Source organism: Anabrus simplex, chromosome 2, assembly GCF_040414725.1.
Source record: "Anabrus simplex isolate iqAnaSimp1 chromosome 2, ASM4041472v1, whole genome shotgun sequence".
Classification (NCBI taxonomy): Eukaryota; Metazoa; Arthropoda; class Insecta; order Orthoptera; family Tettigoniidae; genus Anabrus; species Anabrus simplex.
The window spans coordinates 885159330-885180973 of NC_090266.1; the positions used below are offsets into that span (position 1 = coordinate 885159330).

Here is a 21644-nt window from a genome sequence, read left to right on the forward strand (position 1 = left end):
ATGTGAGATTTGTGCTGGACAAAGCGCAGGCGGGGCAGGTTTTTCTCCGGGTACTCCGCGTTTCCCTGTCATATTTCATTCCAGCAACACTCTGCAATATCATTTCGTTCCATCTGTTAATTCATTAGTCATTGCCCCAGAGGAGTATGACAGGCTTCGGCAGCCGGCACAATTCCTATTCTCGCCACTAGATGGAGGCTATATTCATTCCATTCCTGACCCGGTCGAATGACTGAAAACAGGCTGTAGATTTTCATTTTCATTACATAAAGTAGCCTACTCCTTAACAAAGAACAAAGTCAATCAGAAAAATGAATGCATCTTCGCATTAAAATCTGTTATCAACAAATTAATTATCATCGACATATAATTCATATCCTATTGCATACTGTGAATACTCACAACAAACATTATATCCACATATTTCAATTCTTTCTCAGACAAGTGTAGGCCCTACCTGAGAATAATTTATACAATATCCTGCGTTCGTTATTATTATTATTATTATTATTATTATTATTATTATTATTATTATTATTATTATTATTATTATTATTATTATTATTTGGAGCTTCCGTTCCTTAGGGGGCAGCGCGCCGGCCTCTCACCGCTGGATTCCGTGGTTCAAATCCCGGTCACTCCATGTGAGTTTTGTGCTGGACAAAGCGGAGGCGGGACAGGCTTTTCTGCGGGAACTCCGGTTTTCCCTGTCGTCTTTAATTCCAGCAACACTCTCCAGTATCATTTCATTTCATCTGTCAGTCATTTATGATAGCCCCAGAGTTGTACGACAGGCTTCGACAATCGGCACAATCCCACCACCGAGCTGGATAGCTGCAATAGCTTAAGTGCGGCCAGTATCCAGTATTCGGGAGATATTAGGTTCGAACCCCACTGTCGGCAGCCCTGAAGATGGTTTTCCGTGGTTTCCCATTTTCACACCAGGCAAAAGCTGGGGCTGTACCTTAATTAAGGCCACGGCCGCTTCCTTCCCACTCCTTGCCCTTTCCTGTCCCATCGTCGCCATAAGACATATGTGTCGGTGCGACGTAAAGCAACTAGCAAAAAAATAGCAATTCTCACCCTCGCCGCTAGATGGGGCTTCATTCATTCATTCCATTCCTGACCTGGTCGAATGACTAGAAACAAGCTGAGGATTTCAATTATTATACTATATCTTTGTTCCTTCTTTGTCCGACTCGTTGGCTGAATGGTCAGCGTATTGGCCTTCGGTTCAGAGGGTTCCGGGTTCGATTTCCGGCCGGGTCGGGGATTTTAATCGCTTCCGATTAATTCTTCTGGCTCGGGGACTGGGTGTATGTGTCCGTCCCAACACCGTCCTCATCATATTCTGACAAAATACCACACTACCAACCACCACAAAAACACACAATAGTGATTACATCACTCCATATAAGGTTGGCGTTAGGAAGGGCATCCGGCCGTAAAACAGGGCCAAATCCACATGCGTGCTACGCCGTTTGCACCCGCGACCCCACAGGTGTGGGAAAAAGCGGTAGGAAATGAAGAGAGAAGAAGAATCTTTTTTCCTTCTTTCTTTCTTAATCCGTTTACGCTCCAGGGTTGGTTTTTCCCTCGGACTCAGCGAGGGATCCCACCTCTGCCGCCTCAAGGTCAGTGTCCTGGAGCGTGAGATTTTGGGTCAGGGTATACAACAGGGAAGGAGGACCAGTACTTCGCCCAGGCGGCCACGCCTGCTATGCTGAATAGGGGCCTTGTGAGGGAAATGGCAGTTCGGGAAGGATAGTCGAGGAAGAGGGAAGAAAGCGGTCGTGGTCTTAACTTAGATACCATCCCGCATTTGCCTGGAGGAGACGTGGAAAACCACGGAAAACCACTTCGAGGATGGCTGAGGAGGGAATCGAATCCCCTCTACTCCCTTGAAGTGCTGAGGATGAGTAGGCCCCGTTACAGCCCTCGTACCACTTTTCAAATTTCTTCAAGAGCCGGTAATCGAAACCGGGCCTCTGGGGTGGGAGCTAATCACTACACCACAGATTTGAATTCGCTTTTAACTTCTGGATATATGTCAAAAACGCAAAATACGTGACAAGAAATATAATATGATGACTAGTTTCGAGCAGACGGGGGAGTTCAAGTCTGTACGTGCTGCGCTGTAGAACATGGCACAATTGAATCGGTACTCCGAGTGAAAGTGCAACCCCGCTTCGTCAAGAGCACTAGACACTTTCTGCTCACAAGAAAATGGGTCGAACGTAAGATTCAATGAAAGAGGATATAACTACTATGGTAGCGTAGCCAGGATCGGCTGATGGGGGAGGATTATAGTTACAAAATGAATAAAGAATACAATAAAGGTGCATGTGCGTGTGTAGTGCGCGCATGCAAGACTTGTCATTATAAGGATGCTGATACAAGTGAATTATATTGATATTCATATGGCAGTGCACTTACGAAATCTTACATTCAAATACAGAAGAAGAACAATACGATCAAGGTTAACAATTTTACAGCGAAAGGTAATGCCAGTTTACAGTCTAACATCCAACTTTCGAGGCTTCGTAGAAAATAGATTCAAAGATCTGTTGGTTCTACAGTACACGTATGTCTCTGAATATTTATTTAGTATAGCCTATTGTTTACTGCCAGTTTCTGTTTTTTAAATATTCCATGGTGGGGGTGGGGTTTCTAACCCTCAGTAACTCCCACTAGGCTATGCCCCTGAATTACTACTACTGCTACTGCTATCACCACCCAAGTTTTCATTTCGTCCCTGATGGGTACGGCGTTCCTCAAAGACGGCAACACCGTATCTCAGACCAGGGAGCTTTTATCAGGTGAAGGAGATGTTTGTTGAAGGTGAGGGCCGGCTTTCGTCTTAGTTAATGAGAATGGAAAACCATGAAAAATGAGCGATGAGGACAGGTGCCAAACAGTCTATGAAATCGGTTCCACCAGACGTACACTCACCCAGAAAAAGAGAAAAAGAGAAAAACTGCAAAGAGAAGCAATATTGATAATCATTATTCCTTATGTAATCTTGATTGGAACTACAGTATAATATGGCCTTAATCAAGATGACTTAACAAATTACCCTTTCACCGTACATGGCCATAGCTTTCTCCCCATATGGCCAAACCATAAAGGGATTTTATAAAAAATACGAAGAGATACTTCCGTCGAAATGAAAAATTTTATGCTGCCTATTGTTTCTTATCACACACGTAATATTGGAATACAATTTCAAGATCGTTATTTTCCTTGAATTTCGCTGCATTTTCGCACATATATCAAAATAAGTAAATTTCGCTTTAAACTGACCTCGTCGTTTAAATTCGCTGTAATTCGCGAAAACAAAATCACTAATTTCTTAACCAGAATCATATGAATCGTTAAGATATCTCAAAATCGCTTCAAAATATTTTTTCACATTTATCGTTAATGTGAAAAATATCATGCCACGTATTATGAGTCAAAATACACTCGTGGAAATAATCACAATAATATGAGTAACTTTTATTAGCCATGTTGTCTATGAAACGATTTGCTAATATTATAATTTATAATTTCGTGTGGCTATTTCTAGCCGAGTGCAGCCCTTGTAAGGCAGACCCTTGGATGAGTGTGGGCGGCATCTGCCATGTGTAGGTAACTGCGTGTTATTGTGGTGAAGGATAGTGTTATGTGTGGTGTGTGAGTTGCAGGAATCTTGGGGACGGCACAAACACCCAGCCCCCGGGACATTGGAATTAACCAATGAAGGTTAAAATCGCCGACCCGGCCGGGAATCGAACGCGGGACCCTCTGAACCGAAGGCCAGTACGCTGACCATTCAGCTAATATTATTAGGAATATCTCCTTATCTCCAGGACACTGCCCTTGAGGCGGTAGAGATGGGATCCCTCGCTGAGGCCGAGGGAAACAACCGACCCTGGAGGGTAAACAGATAAAGGAGAAGAAGAAGAAGAAGAAGAACAAGAAGAAGAAGAAGAAGAAGAAGATATCTACTAATAATTTTGACTCATAAACTAATAACTAATATTATTCGCTAATAATTCTATGAAACGTAATAATCATAACATTAGTTAATAATATTAGTGAAAAATGTTTTATGAAACAGGGCCCTGGAACCAGCCCTCAGATCCAGGTAAAATCCCTGACTTGGCAGGGAATCGAATCTGGGCCTCCGGGTAAGAGGCAAGCCGCTACCCCTACACTACTACTACTACTACTACTACTACTACTACTACTACTACTACTACTACTACTACTACTACTACTACTACTACTATACCGAGCTCGATAGCTGCAGTCGCTTAAGTGCGGCCAGTATCCAGTATTCGGGAGATAGTGGGTTCGAACCCCACTGTCGGCAGCCCTGAAGATGATTTTCCGTTGTTTCCCATTTTCACACCAGGCACCTTAATTAAGGCCATGGACGCTTTCTTCCCACTCCTAGCCCTCTCCTGTCCCATCGTCGCCATAAGACCTATCTGTGTCGGTGCGACGTAAAGCAACTAGCAAAAAACTAATAATAATAATAATAATAATAATAATTGTTATCCTCAAAAACCAAAGTAAAATAACCTGGCATAAAATAACTATGATTATCAGAGACGCAAGGGCGTTTGGAAAACCGTTCCTATGAAGTTATTTTCAGTGCTGATCGAACAATTAAATGCCATATATTGGAGTGGGATTACATCGAGCACAATTCATCGCAATTAAATTACAGTTAATTAATTGTTGTCCTTGATTAGGAAAAGATAGTATAGACAGAATGTTTAACCATAGAAACATCTTAATCAGTTCCCGAAAAAATAGAGTTGGGAGTGGCCTCTGAGTGTGCAACGTCTCAAGCCACACCTCCTGGAAGACGAACACATGTGACGTTGTCTTGGTTACTTCTTCTTCTTCCTCAGGGTTGGCCAAAATCTTCGCCCAAACGTTACCTGTTTCCGTTTCCACCCGGAATTCTTGTGAACGCGTTTCTACATTGGATTCCAAGCTTGTATTTTGCTTGCAGTTTGCAGTTTTTCCTTTAAAAACGCTCTCCTGTGGAATGATAAACATTTCAGTGAACCCCCTTTTACCGGGCGAGTTGGCCATGCGGTTAGGGCCGCGCAGCTGTGAGCTTGCATCCGGGAGATAGTGGGTTCGAACCCCACTGTCGGCAGCCCTGAAGATAGTTTTCCGAGGTTTCCCATTTTCACACCAGTCAAACGCTGGGGCTGTACCTTACTTAAGGCCACGGCCACTTCCTTCCCACTCCTAGGCCTTTCCTATCCCGTCGTCGCCATAAGATCGGTGCGACGTAAAGCAAATTGTAAAAAAATAAAATTAAAAAACATTTTCCCATACACCCTTCAAATGGATTAAGGCGAGTTCCCAGTAAGTATTGTTACCAGCTAAAACACTTTTCCATATTAGGATCACATCAGTGTAGTCCCCACAATGCACATTTTCGAAAACACAACACCCATCACAAAGTCGCAGTTGACATCCACAATTTAAAATGGTGTCAGGTGCTGGGATTTTAATTTCCTTCAGCTACACGTCGTTATTGACCTCGTCACTCTTTGTACTGAATGTGTTACGAGCGAGTAAAGCCAAACATGCTCCGGAAGTTGCTATCAGGCGCAATAACCGTGTAAAGGAAGTTGAACAGCTTGACCTTGTCACATCGTAAGTGCCAGCCCAGTGTTATGCTCAATATAAACACAGGCTTCATGGCTTGCTCCATTTGACCGTTGTGTGTCTTGGAATGTAGTCGTACTTCACACGGGACTCCACCGTTCTCCTCGCGGCGAGTGACATAGGTGGGGCAGTAGACAAACTGATATCGGCACGCACCAAAAATAACACGGGGTCGATAAGGTCCAATCTCATAATGAATAAACTACCATAAACAATAAGAGTAGTTATCGAGACACGTAGTCCTGAATAGCTTACCTTTGTGCTATTATAGACCTCTTTTATAGTTCAATATTTCTCTTACAAATGTCAAAATGACTACTTAGTTGTGTGTGTTTCATTTAATAGCTATCTGCAACAATCAACATTAATATAGTTATTGAAATGAAGATATTTACGTTGTTTTCTATAGTGATCTAATGTTGTTGTTCTAAGGCCTATAAATTGAACAATGTGAAACAAAGACTTATCCAGTCCGGCCCCGCGGTGTAGGGGGCAACGCCTGTCACCCGGTGGCCCCGGGTTCGATTCCCGGCCGGGTAAAGGGTTTTTAATTGTAAATGATTAATATCTCTGGCCTTGGGACTGGGTGTTTGTGTCGTCATTAACGTTCCTTTCCTTACATTCAACACTTTACACTTCTGCACTTACAATCACACGCAGGTCCATAACGTATGGTGCAAGTAGGGGCAAATGATCTTTCGAGGTTGCCCCGAACAAATAGTATTATAAAAGGCTTGTCCACGAGTTTTTCCGGTATTTTGGAAACTTCAGTTGTAATGTGTGTTTCTGTAGTTACCTCAAAGAATGCTAAAATATGCATGGAATAATCTGAAGCAAATAAATAAAAATCTGTCAGAATACATAATCTATCACAGTGGTCTAGTGGTTAGGGTAGTCTATTGCTGTCCCGGTGTGGCGTGGTGTATTTCGCCAAATGATTTGACCACTGTGTACCTTCCGTCTCATTCATTTAAAATTTTGTTGAAGGTGGTAGCGGATTTCTGGGACAGCACATAGTAAAGCTGTTGCAAGAGCAAGACTATGCGGTGAAAGAGATCCGCGTGCTGGACTTGCAGCCATATGTCAACAAACTAGGTGAGTGCACACATCCTATAGTACGCGAACCTTTTCTTGATCCCTGAGCTCCATAGTGCTGAATGGGAACTTAGAATCAAGAAAAGGTTCGCGTACTATACACACTTCAGTGATTTCATTTCAGGAATTGATTTCCTAACTTTGAGGTGTTTTCAATATTATAGTTGAGCCGAAAACCTATTCTGGGTAATACAGAAGAATATCTTAAATATTCGCTATTCATATCAACCAACGAAATTTTTCGAAAAGGAAAATCGTCAGAAAAACCCAAACGAGATAAACGTTGTAATAGCACAGAAGTCCCATCTGTCTTCTTTCTCTGCCGCTATTCCATCACCCTGGTTTCAGTCACGGGTTGGAGCTGACCCAGTTTTATGGCTAGATGTCCTTCCTAATGTCAAATCTATGTGGAGGGATATATCGGACTATTACGAGTTTTCGAGTGTATGTGTTGTGTGTGTGTGTGTGTGTGAATTTGTCTGGCTCCATGGCTAAATGGTTAGCGTGCTGGTCTTTGGTTCAAAGAGCCCCGGGTTCGATTCACGGCCGGGTCGGGGATTGTAACCTTAATTGGTTATTTCCACTGGTTCGGGGACTGGGTGTGTGCGTCGTATTTAAATAGAAAATAAAAAGGGAAAACGAAGAAAATCAGAAAAATAAGAAAATATCAGTCAAAAATAGGCATGTTTTAAGAAATCGTAAACACTCAGTCCCCGAACCGAAAGAATTAACTAAATGTAGCTAAAATCCCCATCCCGGCCAGAAATCGAACCAGAAATTCTATAAAGCATGTGCCACTATCAATAATCATTCAGCCGGTGACCATTCGTATATTTTGCAGCATAGTTTGCAGCAAAACACACAGTACCGGTACTGATATTACAAACATGTGCTGAATACCGAGATATGTCAATTATAATATCCAAGATTACGACAGCAACACGTATCTAACGTGTATGGGAAAGATCCAAAGGAAAACAACCCAATTTGGTCTGGATGATTTCTAACAGAAAAGAATTGTTACGAAAATGTTGCAAACTTGGTCTGGAAAGGCTTGGGAATAAAGAGACTAGCTGCACCGAATTGTCAGAGGAGAGATGGCGTGGACTGACATCAGTAGACGAATAAGCTTGAGTGGAGTTCTTAAAAGTAGGAAAGCTCATAATATCCTGGACTTACAAGGAAACGGTATTAAGTCCAAAATCATGGAACTGAGATAAACGAAGTTTGATGTTTGAATGATTGTGAAAAATCAGGTTTTCAATTGCAACACTGCTGCTTATTTTTATTCATTAATAAAAGTATTGTCCACCTCTGTGGTGTAGTGGTTAGCGTGTTAGCTGCCAACCCCGGAGGCCTGGGTTCGATTCCCGGCTCTGCCACGAAATTTGAAAAAGTGGTAAGAGGGCTGGAACGGGGTCCGCTTAGACTCGGGAGGTCAACTGAGTAGAGAGGGTGGGTTCGATTCCCTCCTCAGCCATCCTCGAAGTTGGTTTTCCGTGTTTTCCTACTTCTCCAGGCTAATGCCAGGATGGTACCTAACTTAAGGCCACGGCAACTTCCTTCCCTCTTCCTTGTCCATCCCTTCCAATCCCCCCCACAAAGACCCTGTTCAGCATAGCAGGTGAGGCAGCCTGGGCGAGGTACTGGCCCTTCTCCCCAGTTGTATCACAACTCAAAGTCTCACGCTCGCTGAGTCCGAGGGGAAAACTAACCCTGGAGGGTAAACAAATTAAGAAAGAATAAAAGTATTAGTCCACCTCTATGGTGCAGTGGTTAGTGTGATTAGCTGCCACCCCGAGGCCCGGGTCCGATTCCCGGCAGAAATTGTAAGAAAACAAAAACAAAAAACGAATGATACCTGCACGGCAGAGTAAGAATATCATACTTATTTGTTGTGCTAATAGACAATGGATGTCTATATCGTTTTGTCAATTCTTTTGGGCAAGCGAGTGGTCTTCCGTTTCCAAGAATCCTGATTAAGTGATACAGATCAGAGTGGCCGTACTTGTACTGTAGAACCCATTGTTTCTCCTTTCTATACTTGAAAAACTTGCATACTTTCAGCCAGTTGACATCACCATTGTCACCGTTGGACCTATTCTTCATTAGCCGTTTTGTCATTTGGTGAAGGTCTAAGAAATCGGCATACTTCAATTCCTTTACTTTGTAAGGATCGGTTTTCTTACTTCGAAACTTCTATTGTCGAGCATTTTGGAACGTTGCCACCCAGTCCTGCATACTGTACACTGGCACAAATTTCTTAGCATTTTCTATTGCACTGTGTAAGGAATCTACCTCCAAGTATGAGTGACCACTTTCCAAGGACCTGTGTTTCACCATTTGGAGGTGTGTATTTGGTACTACGCACAAAACAAGAGCTGCAGTGTTTTGGTTCCTGGTTTGACTCCCACAAGTTCCAATTTCTGAACTCCCACGTATGCCATCAGTTTCGTCCCACGCAAAGCAATAAACGGAATTTGGTGCAGGGAACTCGTACACAGTCAAATTGTACACCCATAATTCCCTGCTGTAGAGTAGTTGGCTCATATCACAAGAGGGTATCTGCAAAACAGACTATAAACCAGGGTTTTATGAGAAAACCTTGTCATATATTCATAGTGTTAACCAGGTACTCAAATCACTGCCAAATGGATAACACATACTTGATACTACACAGGGTCTACCGTAACCAGTAATGGAATTAATTCATTCCACCTGTACAAAATATACTTAAAAACCAATATTAAACTGTACAGACAAAATGTATTAAATGCACTTAATCCCTCTTTTTGCAGCCACAAATTTGAGTACAATGGACTTAGATATTTCTGAAGTACCGAGCAAGTGGCTGCGCGGTTTGAGTGATGCGGCTATCAGCTTGCACATAGTGGGTTCGAACCCCACTGTCCACAGCCCTGAATATAGTTTTCCGTGGTTCCCATTTTGACACCAGGCAAATGCTGAGGCTGTACTTTAATTAAGGCCACGGTCATTTCCTTCCCACTTCTAGCCCTTTCCTATCCCGTCGTCGTCCGGCTCCATGGCTAAATGGTACTCGTGCTGGCTTTTGGTCCACGAAGTCCCGAGCACGATTCCCTGCCGGGTTGGGGATTTTAACTTTCATTGCTTAATTCCGATGGCTCGGGGGCTGTGTATGTGTGCCGTCCTCCTCATTAGAATTCATCATAAGTAGGGTCCCATCTTCACAGGTGCGCAGGTCGCCTATATGGAGATCTTCACCAGGCCTCTCCGGAAGCCACATGCCATTATTATTATTATTATTATTATTATTATTATTATTATTATTATTCCATCATCGCCATAAGCCCTATCTGTGTCGGTGCGACGTAAAACAAATTAGAAAATAAAATATATATATTAAGGTTTCATGACTAAGGAACTGTAAGAGATGCAACTTTTTTGTTTTCCCCAATATCGCATTTTTCTCATTTTTGAATTTAACACCTTTTCCTTGCAAGCCCACGATATGAAGATGTAAGGGGACACATTGGGGTAAATGTTAATTTTACAGGAAGAGGAATCAGGAAATAGAATCATTTTAATCAAGGGAAATTTTCGATAAATTTCCATTTTCTAAGACATCATGTAAAAACAAAAAAACAAAAAAAAACGAGTAGATAAACAACTGATGGGGAGTTAATTGCAGATCAATGCTGATTGATTAATAACAGTTACAGGGCCGAACCGTGCAATGAACTCACTCGGTTGGAGGTGTCTGTCTGTCTGTCTGTCTGTCTGTAGGTATGTATATCGTGCGAAAATTGCAGGACACTTACATGCAGCTTGTTGTTGTTTGACTCATCAGTCCATAGACTGGTTTGATGCAGCTCTCCATGCCACCCTATCCTGTGCTAACCTTTTCATTTCTACGTAACTATTGCATCCTACATCTGCTCTAATCTGCTTGTCATATTCATACCTTGGTGTACCCCTACCGTTCTTACCACCTACACTTCCTTCTAAAACCAACTGAACAAGACCTGGGTGTCTTATTATGTGTCCTATCATTCTATTGCCATACGATAATAATAATAATAATAATAATAATAATAATAATAATAATGGGCCGATGACCCTCGATGTTAGGCCCCTTAAAACAACAAGCATCAATAATAATAATAATAATAATAATAATAATAATAATAATAATCTCTTCTTCTCGTCAAATTTAGCCAAATCGATCTCCTCTCATCAATTCGATTCAGTATCTCTTCATTCGTGATTCGATCTATCCATCTCACCTTCAGCATTCTTCTGTAACACCACATTTCAAAAGCTTCTATTCTCGTTCTTTCTGAGCTAGTTATCGTCCATGTTTCACTTCCATGCAATGCCACGCTCCACACGAAAGTCTTCAAAAACATCTTTCAAATTCCGATATCAATGTTTGAAGTGAGCAAATTTCTTTTCTTAAGAAAGCTCTTTCTTCCTTGTGCTAGTCTGCACTTTCTGCCCTTACTTCTGCCATCATTAGTTATTTTACTACCCAAGTAACAATATTCATCTATTTCGTTTAAGACTTCATTTCCTAATCTAATATTTCCTGCATCACCTGCCTTCGTTCGACTGCACTTCATTACTTTTGTTTTGGACTTATTTATTTTCATCTTATACTCCTTACCCAAGACTTAATCCTTACCATTCAGCAACTTCTGGAGATCTTCCGCAGTCTCAGATAACATAACAATATCATCGGCAAATGTCAAGGTTTTGATTTCCTCTCCTTGGACTGTGATTCCCTTTCCAAATTTCTCTTTGATTTCCTTTACTGCCTGTTCTATGTAAACATTGAAAAGGAGAGGGGACAAACTGCAGGCTTGCCTCACTCCTTTCTGGATTGCTGCTTCTTTTTCAAAGCCCTCGATTCTTATCACTGCAGACTGATTTTTATACAGATTGTAGATAACTCTTCGTTCTCGGTATCTGATCCCTATCATCTTCAGAATCATAAATAGCTTGGTCCAATCAACATTATCGAATGCCTTTTCTAGATTTACTAATGCCATGTACGTGGGCTTGTCCTTCTTGATTCGATCCTCTAAGATCAGACGTAAAGTCAGGATTGCTTCATGTGTTCCTACATTTCTTCTGAAGCCAAATTGATGTTCTCCCAACTCAGCTTCAACTTGTTTTTCCATTCTTCTGTAAAAAATACGTGTTAAAATTTTGCAGGCATGAGATACTAAACTAATGGTGCGGTAGTTTTCACATCTGTCAGCACCGGCTTTCTTGGGAATAGGTATAACAACATTCTGCCGAAAATCGGATGGGACTTCTCCTGTCTCATACATCTTGCACACTAAATGAAATAACCTTGCCATGCTGGTTTCTCCTAAGGCAGTCAGTAATTCAGAGGGAATGTCATCAATTCCAGGTGCCTTGTTCTTATTTAGGTCACTCACAGCTCCGTCAAGCTATGACCTCAAAATTGGGTCTCCCATTTCATCAGCATCAACAGCCTCTTCATGTTCCAGAACCAAATTATCTACATCTTTACCTTGATACAACTGTTGGATATGCTCCTGCCATCTTTCTGCTTTGTCTTCTTTCCCTAGAAGTGGCTTTCCATCTGAGCTCTTAATATTCATACACCTAGATTTCCTTTCTCCAAATGTTTCCTTGATTTTCCTGTATGCAGCATCTACCTTTCCCAGGACCATACAGCCTTCAACATCGTTGCACTTCTCCTTCAGCCATTCTTCGTTAGCTACCTTGCACTTTCTATCCACTTGATTCTTTAATCGCCTGTATTCTTTTCTGCCTTCTTCATTTCTAGCATTCTTGTATTTTCGTCGTTCATCAATCAGGTGTAGTATCTCCTGAGTTATCCACTGATTCTTAGTTGATCTTTTCTTCCTTCCTAACATTTCTTCAGCAACCCTACTGACTTCATTTTTCATGACTCTCCACTCTTCCTCTATAGTGTTTCCTTCAGCCTTTTCATTTAGTCCTTGTGCAACATGTTCCTTGAAACAATCCCTCACACTCTTTTCTTTCAACTTGTCTAGATCCCACCTTTTTGCATTCTTCCCTTTCTTCAATTTCTTCAACTTCAGATGGCATTTCATGACCAATAAGTTGTGGTCAGAGTCCACGTTTGCTCTTGGGAAAGTTTTGCAATCCAACACCTGGTTTCTGAATCTCTGCCTAATCATAATGAAGTCTATTTGATACCTTCTAGTGTCTCCAGGTCTCGTCCACGTATACAGCCGTCGTTTGTGGTGTTTGAACCAAGTATTGGCAAGGACTAAATTATGGTCAGTGCAGAATTCAACCAGCCGACTTCCTCTTTCGTTCCTTTGTCCCAAACCGAATTCTCCTACTGTACTACCTTCTCTTCCTTGGCCTACCACTGCATTCCAGTGTCCCATTACAATTAGATTCTCGTTACCTTTTATATAATTGTATTAAATCTTCTATAGCCTCATATATTCTTTCGATTTCTTCATCATCCGCTGAACTAGTAGGCATATAGACCTGCACTATTGTGGTGGTCATTGGTTTGGTGTCTATCTTGACGACAATAATTCTTTCAGTATGCTGGTCGTAGTAGCTTACCCGCTGCCCTATTTTCTTATTCATTATTAAACCAACTCCTGTATTTCTCCAGTTTGATTTTGTGTTGATAATTCGGTAGCCGCCTGACCAAAAATCTTGTTCTTCCTGCCAACGTACTTCACTTATACCAACTACATCTAACTTTAGCCTATCCATCTCCCTTTTCAGATTTTCTAACCTACCACAACGATTCAAACTTCTAACATTCCACGCTCCGACTCGCAGAATGTTAGTATCCATCTTCCTGATGATCGCCCCCTCTCGTGTAGTCCCCACCCGGAGATCCGAATGGGGGACTAGTTTACCTCCGGAATATTTTACCCGGGAGGAAGCCATCATCAGTATATCATTCATACAGAGAGAGCTGCATGTCCTCGGGAGGTAGTTACGGCTGTAGTTTCCCGTTGCTTTCAGCCGTGTAGCAGTATCAACACAGCTGAGCCATGTTGAGTATTGTTACAAGGCCGTATCAGTCAATCATCTTGACTGCCGCCCTTGCAACTACCGAAAGGCTGCTACCCCCCTTTCGACCATTGAAATGAGAGACCCAATGTTGCGGTCAGAATTTGACAGAGCTTTAAGAGACCTAAATAGGAACAAGGCACCTGGAATCGATGATATACCTTCAGAATTACTGACCGTCTTAGGAGAAACCTGCATGGGGTGTTTATTGCATTTAGTGTGGAAGATATATGATATAGAAGAAGTGTCATTCGATTTTAGACAGAATGTTGTTATACCTATTCCCAAGAAATCAGGTGCTGACATTTTGTGGAAACTATCGCACTATTTTTATTTTTTTTGCTATCTGCTTAACGTCGCACCGACACAGATAGGTCTTATGGCGACGATGGTATAGGGAAGGCCTAGGAATTGGAAGGAAGCGGCCGTGGCCTTAATTAAGGTACAGCCCCGGCATTTGCCTGGTGTGAAAATGGGAAACCACTGAAAACCATCTTCAGGGCTGCCGACAGTGGGGCTCGAACCCAGTATCTCCCGATTACTGGATACTGGCCGCACTTAAGCGACTGCAGCTATCGAACTCGGTCTACCGCACTATTAGTTTAGTATTTCACCCTTGCAAAATGTTTACACGTAGTCCTATTATTTACAGACGAATTAAAAGACAAGTTGAAACTGAGTAGGGAAACGACCAGTTTGGCTACTGAGGAAATGTAAGAACAAGTTAATCAATGCTGACTTGACGTCTGATCTTATAGGATCAAATTAAGAAAGACAGGACTACGTATATTGCATTCATTGATCTACAAAAGGCATTCGATAGTGTTCATTGGATTAAGCTATTTGAGATTCTGAAGGTGATTGAGACCAAAAACCGAAAAGGAAGGATTATCTACAACCTGTACAAAAATCAATCTGCTGTGATAAGAATCGAAGGCTATGAAAAAAAAGCAGCAAACCAGAAAGGGGTGTGACAAGCTCCAGTTTGTCTCCTCTCCTTTTCACAATTTACACAGAACAGACAGTAAACGAAATCGAAGAGGAATTTGGAAAATGAATCACAATTGAAATCAAAACTCTGAGATTTGCCGATAATGTTATTTTAGCTGAGTCTGAAGAAGATCTGAAGAAACTGCTGAATGCTATGGACGCTATCTTGGAGAAGGAGTACAAGAAGAAAATAAATACAGTAGATCTAAAACGAAATTAATGGTGTGCAATCAAATGAAATCAGGTGATGCAGCAAATGTTAGCTTAGGAAATGAAGTCTTAAAGAAAGTAGATGAATATGGTAGTATAATAACTAATGATGGCAGAAGTAAGGAATTCCTCTTAAGAAAAGAAATTGGCGCACTTGGAACATTGATATATAAATTAGAAAGACGTTTTTGAAGAAATTCGTCAGGGGCACGGTATTGTATGGAAGTGAAAGGTGGACGATAACTAGTTCAGAAAGGAAGGGAATAGAAGCTTTTGAAATGAGGTGTTACAAAAGAATGCCAAAGGTGAGATGGGTAGATTGAATCACGAATGAAATACTGAATTGAATTGCTGAGAGGAGAACGGTTTGGCGAAGTTTAACCGGAAGAATAGATAGAATGATAGGACACATCTTAAGACACCAAGAACTTGTTCAATTAGCTTTTTGAGGGAAGTGTAGGCGGTAAAAACTGTAGGGGTAGACCAAAGTATAAATATGACAAGCAGATTGGGGTAAATGTAGGATGTAGTAGTGACGTAGAAATGAAAATTTACCACAAGATAGGGTGATATGAAGGGATGCATCAAACCAGTCTATGGACTGATTACCCCAACAACAACAACAACAACAACAACAACAACAACAACAAATTCCTTTGCAATGTGCTCGAGTACACACAGTACATTTAATACGGGTATGCAGTCTGAAAATGGAATGAAATGTCTGGTGCCGTGAACGCACGACTAGTGACTCAATTATTATCATCATTAAGATTCGGGGTCCCGGGTTCGATTCCCGGCCGGGTCGGAGATTTTAACCTTAAATGGTTAATTCCCTTGGCTTGGGGACTGGATGTTCGTGCTGTCCCAACATCCCTGCAACTCACACAGTACACATGACACTACACTCCATCACAATAACACGCAGTTACCTACACATGGCAGATGCCGCCAACCCTCATCGGAGGGTCTGCCTTACAAGGGCTACACCCGGCTAGAAATAGCCACACGAAAAAAACATTCCTGAGGTCATTTTACCCGAGACCTGAAAAATAACTGTGAATGAAGGGTTCCTTACCCCGTTTAAAGCAATTTTATGTTGCATGTAAATGCATATTTCAGCAATTTTATGTTGCATATAAACGCATATTTCAGCAATTTTATGTTGCATATTAATGCATATTCCAACAATTTTATGTAGCATATAAACGCATATTTCAGCAATTTTATGTTGCATATAAATGCATATTTCTTGTTTCTTTAGTCATATTTTGTACATTTTAGTGATATAAGGTCATATTCGGTCATATTTTGTTCATTTTAGTGATATAAGGTCATATTTGGTCATATTCTGTTCATTTTAGTGATATAAGGTCATATTTGGTCATATTTTGTTTATTTCAATCAATCATCCATCACTACTGATCTGCATTTAGGGCAGTCGCCCAGGTGGCAGATTCTCTATCTGTTGTTTTCCTAGCCTTTTCTTACATGATTGCAAAGAAATTGGAAATTTATTCCAATCCCTAACTCCCCTTCCTATAAACGAATATTTGCCCCAATTTGTCCTCTTAAATTCCAACTTTATCTTCATATTGTGATCTTTCCTACTTTTAAAGACACCATCCAAACTTATTCGTCTACTGATGTACTCCCACGCCATCTCTCCACTGACAGCTCGGAACATACCACTTAGTCGAGCAGATCGTCCCCTTTCTCCCAAGTCTTCCCAGCCCAAACTTTGCAACATTTTTGTAACGCTACTCTTTTGTCAGAAATCGCCCAGAACAAATCGAGCTGCTTTTCTTTGGATTTTTTCCAGTTCCTGAATCAAGTCATCCTGGTAAGGGTCCCATACACTGGAACCATACTCTAGTTGGGGTCTCACCAGAGACAAATATGCTCTCTCCTTTACATCCTTATTACAACCCTAAAATACTCTCATAACCATGTGCAGAAATCTGTACCCTTTATTTACAATCATATTTATGTGTTTACCACAATGAAGACCTTTCCTTATATTAATACCTAGGTATTTACAATGATCCCCAAAGGGAAATTTCACCCCATCAACGCAGTAATTAAAACGGAGAGGATTTTTCCTATTTGTGAAACTCACAACCTGACTTTTATCCGAGTTTATCATCATACCATTGCCTACTGTCCGTCTCACAACATTATCGAGGTCATTTTGCAGTTGCTCACAATCTTTTAACTTATTTATTACTCTGTACAGAATAACATCATCTGCGAAAAGCCTTATCTCTGATTCCACTTCTTTACACATATCATTGATATATATATAAGAAAACATAAAGGTCCAATAATACTGCCTTGAGGAATTCCCCTCTTAATTTTTACAGGGACAGATAAAGCTTCACCTATTCTAATTCTCTGACTTCTATTTTCTAGAAACAGAGCCACCCATTCAGTCACTCTTTTTTCTAGTCCAATTGCACTCATTTTTGCCAGTAGTCTCCCATGATCTACCCTATCACATGCGTTAGATAAGTCAATCGCAATACAGTCCAATTGACCTCCTGAATCCAGGATATGTGCCATAATCCTACAAGTTGGGCTTCAGTGGAATAACCTTTCCTAAACCCAAACTGCCTTCTATCAAACCAGTTATTAATTTTGCAAACATGTCTAATATAATCAGTGTTACCGCGTTTTTGCGGTAGTTATGCGTGAAAGAAGGTGCGGGGTGGTGAACAGGTCTCAAGCTACGAAAGTAAAATTAATTTAAAATTTAACAAGGTTATATTTTCTTTTCAAATTTAAGAAATAACAAGTACGGCAGGTACAGAGTAGCAAGGCAACAAAAGGTGCAATTACAGTATTTACAGTATTTGGGCTTCGAGCCCCGAATTCACACTTCTAGGGCAATTAGCCCAACTGTACTCCAAAATAAGTTTTACCAGAGGGGCAGAAAACCCCATTCATGTTCAAGAGCACTTGCTCCAAATTACACAGAAAAGCCTCCTCGAGGCATACAACACTTAATTTTCAAGAAAGAGCCACACGCTCTCAAACTTTAAGCCTCTCAAAGGCCACACCAAACTCCACCTTCAAGTTGTCCTCTTAGGACATAGACACAGGGGTAACATACCCAACCTACTGAGGTCAATTAAATGAAAAAGGGTAATTACCTGACCTCTAAAATAACAATTTGAGAGGAGGCGATCTGCACTCCTAATGTATTTGTTTCAAAACCTAATTTGGCTCTAGGCCACTAATACAAGGGCTAATCTCATACTACAGAGGTGACTTAAGAAGGAAACAATTTACATTACGTTAAAGAAGAATAGGTACAGAAAAAAATAAGTTCACCTCAAAACAATATGAGTGGGAGCTCGAGAGGGTTAAGCACTCTCTATCCCAATATGTAGTTTAAAAGATAGAATAGATACAAGTTTCTTTACATTTTAAGGAAGGTTACATAATGGAAAAACTTCGGACCCGCCCCGAGAGTTAAACTGCTGAGCTAGCAAAGAAAGAAGTTATTAATCGGCCATTACCTTGTTGTTGACCGCTGCCGACGAAAGAGGCGCTTCCCGCCCCCTGCTATGTACTTTACACACTGAAAGATGGAACAGAAGTGGCGCAGAGACCCAAAAATCAGCAGTTTATATACTCTCGCGGAAAGTTCGAGGCGTTTTAGGGAAGAAAACACCCGCCCACAATCACTTTATTGGGTAGGATACAGCAACATATTCAAGTTGGGGGAAGATACACCAGATTGGTCAGAAATTAATAAAAGAAATTCGGGATTGGCTAAATACAAAACAAGGGGAAAGAGAGGGGTATACAGCCAACTTAAACAATGACAGAAAGAAATTTAACAAAGAACAAACTTATGAATTCAAAATTTCTCCAAAAAACAGTTCTTGCACTCCGCACTAGGGTGCACTATTGTTGATCTTCAGTAGTGTCCTCTAGAAGAGAAAGTTCACACTTCTTACTACAAGCAAAACAAAAATACGTCGAAAATGACACCGTTCAAAAACTCCAAAATTTCCAGGTAGTGACATCTTCTGAGAAAGTAGAAAATTAATACCGTAGATAAAGTTCAGACTTCCTCCAGCAGAGGAGTTTCAATTGGCGCACATTTTAAATTAGCGGCGTGGAGGTGTACCGCCCGGTACATACCTCCCCCCCCCCCAAAAGTTCCTCCAGGGGTGACACTGGCAATTTGTTTGGAAACAAGTTTCAAGTTTTGATGTTGATATGGAGATTAATTGCAGAAGTATTTATAGGATTTTCTTAATGTGGTTTGATTCAGTTTCAAAATTTTTGTTGTGACAGGCGAAGTAAAGTCTTTATGTTTGTAGAAGTTGAATTCAGAAGGAAAACTTTAGTTTTTAAAGTTGAGGAAAATTTTCTAAGTCCACCAAATATTGCAGTAGAATACCCAAGAAAAGGTAGTAAAGTTGATCTGGAATGTCCATATAGTCGATGTTGATTAAGTTGGATGGCCAGACCGGCCGTTGCAGCTTGCGTCCAAAGGCGGCCGCTCGGACCCCTCAAGTACCCTGAGATACCGCTCGCCCGCACTATGAGGGGAGCAGTGGTGTTGAAGCACGCCGCGCCCGCGGTGAACATATACAGGCTGCGGGCAAGTAGCAGGTCGTGCGCCGCACATCAGCCTTGGCCGGGAGGAGGGCTCCGGCTCGCCGTGCACATGTCGTCCTCGCTGGGGCCGAGGGGGCCCTTCCTCTAACCCAGTCGCAGCACGGCGCCGCGCGGCTGCGGGGGCACTGAAACATTAAAGCTAGGCGGCAGAATTGTTGGACCATCGTCATTTTTTGAGGGCACAGGCTTTATGGAGAGGTTGAGGGGCCAGCGGCGTGCAGAAATTCATTTCAGATGCGAGCCACTGTGTGTAGTGGAGCAGGAGACGGGAGCGTGGTAATGGCCGTGGCAAGGACAGGATGGCAGTTTAATGGTTCGGGGCAGGTTTCACAAAAATGCTTACATATAAAACAAAATACTAGAGAAGGGGCAGAAAGCCTTAAAAGTGAAACTCAAAAAAAAAAAAAAAAAAAAAATAACCTTCATATTCCTTTCACGATTATATGAAGCAAGTTAACCCAGAAATTACACCGGTTTCACCTGTGACAGGTGAACCCTAAATATCCTCTCGCTGGCTGGATTGCTTAATAACAACGTAACCGGCGTAAGGAAATCGAGAATGACACACGGCCCATGGAATCTGGGGGCAAGCTTGCCCGCGGGAACAAAGTTCTTGACCATCACCTGGTCACCTACCTTCAAAGGGGTGGGTCTCCGTCCACGATCATACCTTTCCCTAACCTTTTCATGAGACACTTTAAGATTGGCTTTAGCCTTCTTCCAAAGATCTTTAATGTTGTCCGGATCTATTGTCTCAGGTAGAATGTCACTCAGGGACCAGAGGTTAAAGAGCGGCGTGTTGGGAACAAACTTGAACATCAAAGAGGCTGGAGTAAATTTATGTGATTCATGAACCGCCGAATTCAAAGCAAAAGCTAACCAATGCAGGGACGTGTCCCACCTGGAATGATCTTCATGATGATAGGCAATAAGCGCGGACCTGAGATTACGGTTAACCCGTTCAGCCAGAGATGGTTGAGGGTAATAAGCAGAAGTAGTTACATGAGAGATGGACAAGTCAAAACAGAATTTACGAAAAAGATTTGATGTGAACGCCTTAGCATTATCAGACACAATATATTGGCACGGACCAAAAGAAGCAAAAATAGAATTCAGGCAAGTAATGGTGGACTGAGCGGTAGCCAGCTTAGTCGGAAATAACCAGGAAAATCTTGTAAAACCATCTACGCATACAAAGATGAACTTGTTGGCATTTCCCTTTGACTGGGGGAAGGGTCCTACATAATCAATATACAGGCGTTCCATGGGGCGCGACGCTTGATGAGAAGACAAAAGGCCTACCTTGGTGGACATGGTTGGTTTACTAAGCAAACAGGATTTACAAGCCTTCACTAGTTCACGGATTTCACCGTCCATACCTTTCCAGATGAACATTTCACGAATCTTCTCACGAGTTTTAAAGATTCCAAGATGCCTCCCTAATGGGGTCTCATGATAGTATTTGAAGATCATAGGCACAAGAACAGCTGGAACGACAACCTTCATCATCTTATCATGCCTCGCAGGGCAACATAGAACACCATTCCTCAGAACATAAGGGACAACATGTTCCCCAGAAGAAAGGGTTTCCATTATCGGAGCCAGCGTCGGATCTTCACGTTGGTATTTCTCGATATCCCTAAAGAGCATGGGAGCATCTGTTAAGATGGCATTAACATCAGATAGCATGGACTCGGGAGGAGATGAACTATCGACCGGTTCATGGTTCTCAACGTCGTTGGAAAACATTCGGCTGAGTCCATCAGCAACAACATTTTCGGTACCTCTGATATGCCGGACATCGAATTGGATGGCAGAAATACGGATGGCCCAACGGGCTATACGACCGGTACGACGCGGCCTACCTAAGACCCAGCTTAAGGCTTGATTATCTGTCTCCAGGTCGAATTTGACATGTTCCAGATAGAGACGGAACTTCTCTAAGGCAAATAAGACTGCCAAACCTTCGAGCTCATAAATAGAATACTTGG

The 21644-nt window shown here is 41.8% G+C and overlaps 1 protein-coding gene across 2 annotated transcripts in view; it reads left to right on the forward strand.

Annotated features, from left to right (window-relative positions):
• The window catches only part of LOC136863168 (3 beta-hydroxysteroid dehydrogenase/Delta 5-->4-isomerase type 2), a 200454-nt gene that overhangs the window by 10854 nt on the left and 167956 nt on the right, over positions 1-21644 (forward strand). For both annotated transcript variants that reach the window (XM_067139521.2, XM_067139522.2), the window contains exon 2: positions 6667-6774. In XM_067139521.2, the coding sequence (XP_066995622.2) occupies positions 6667-6774 (108 nt within the window). The remainder of the gene's footprint in view (positions 1-6666; positions 6775-21644) is intronic.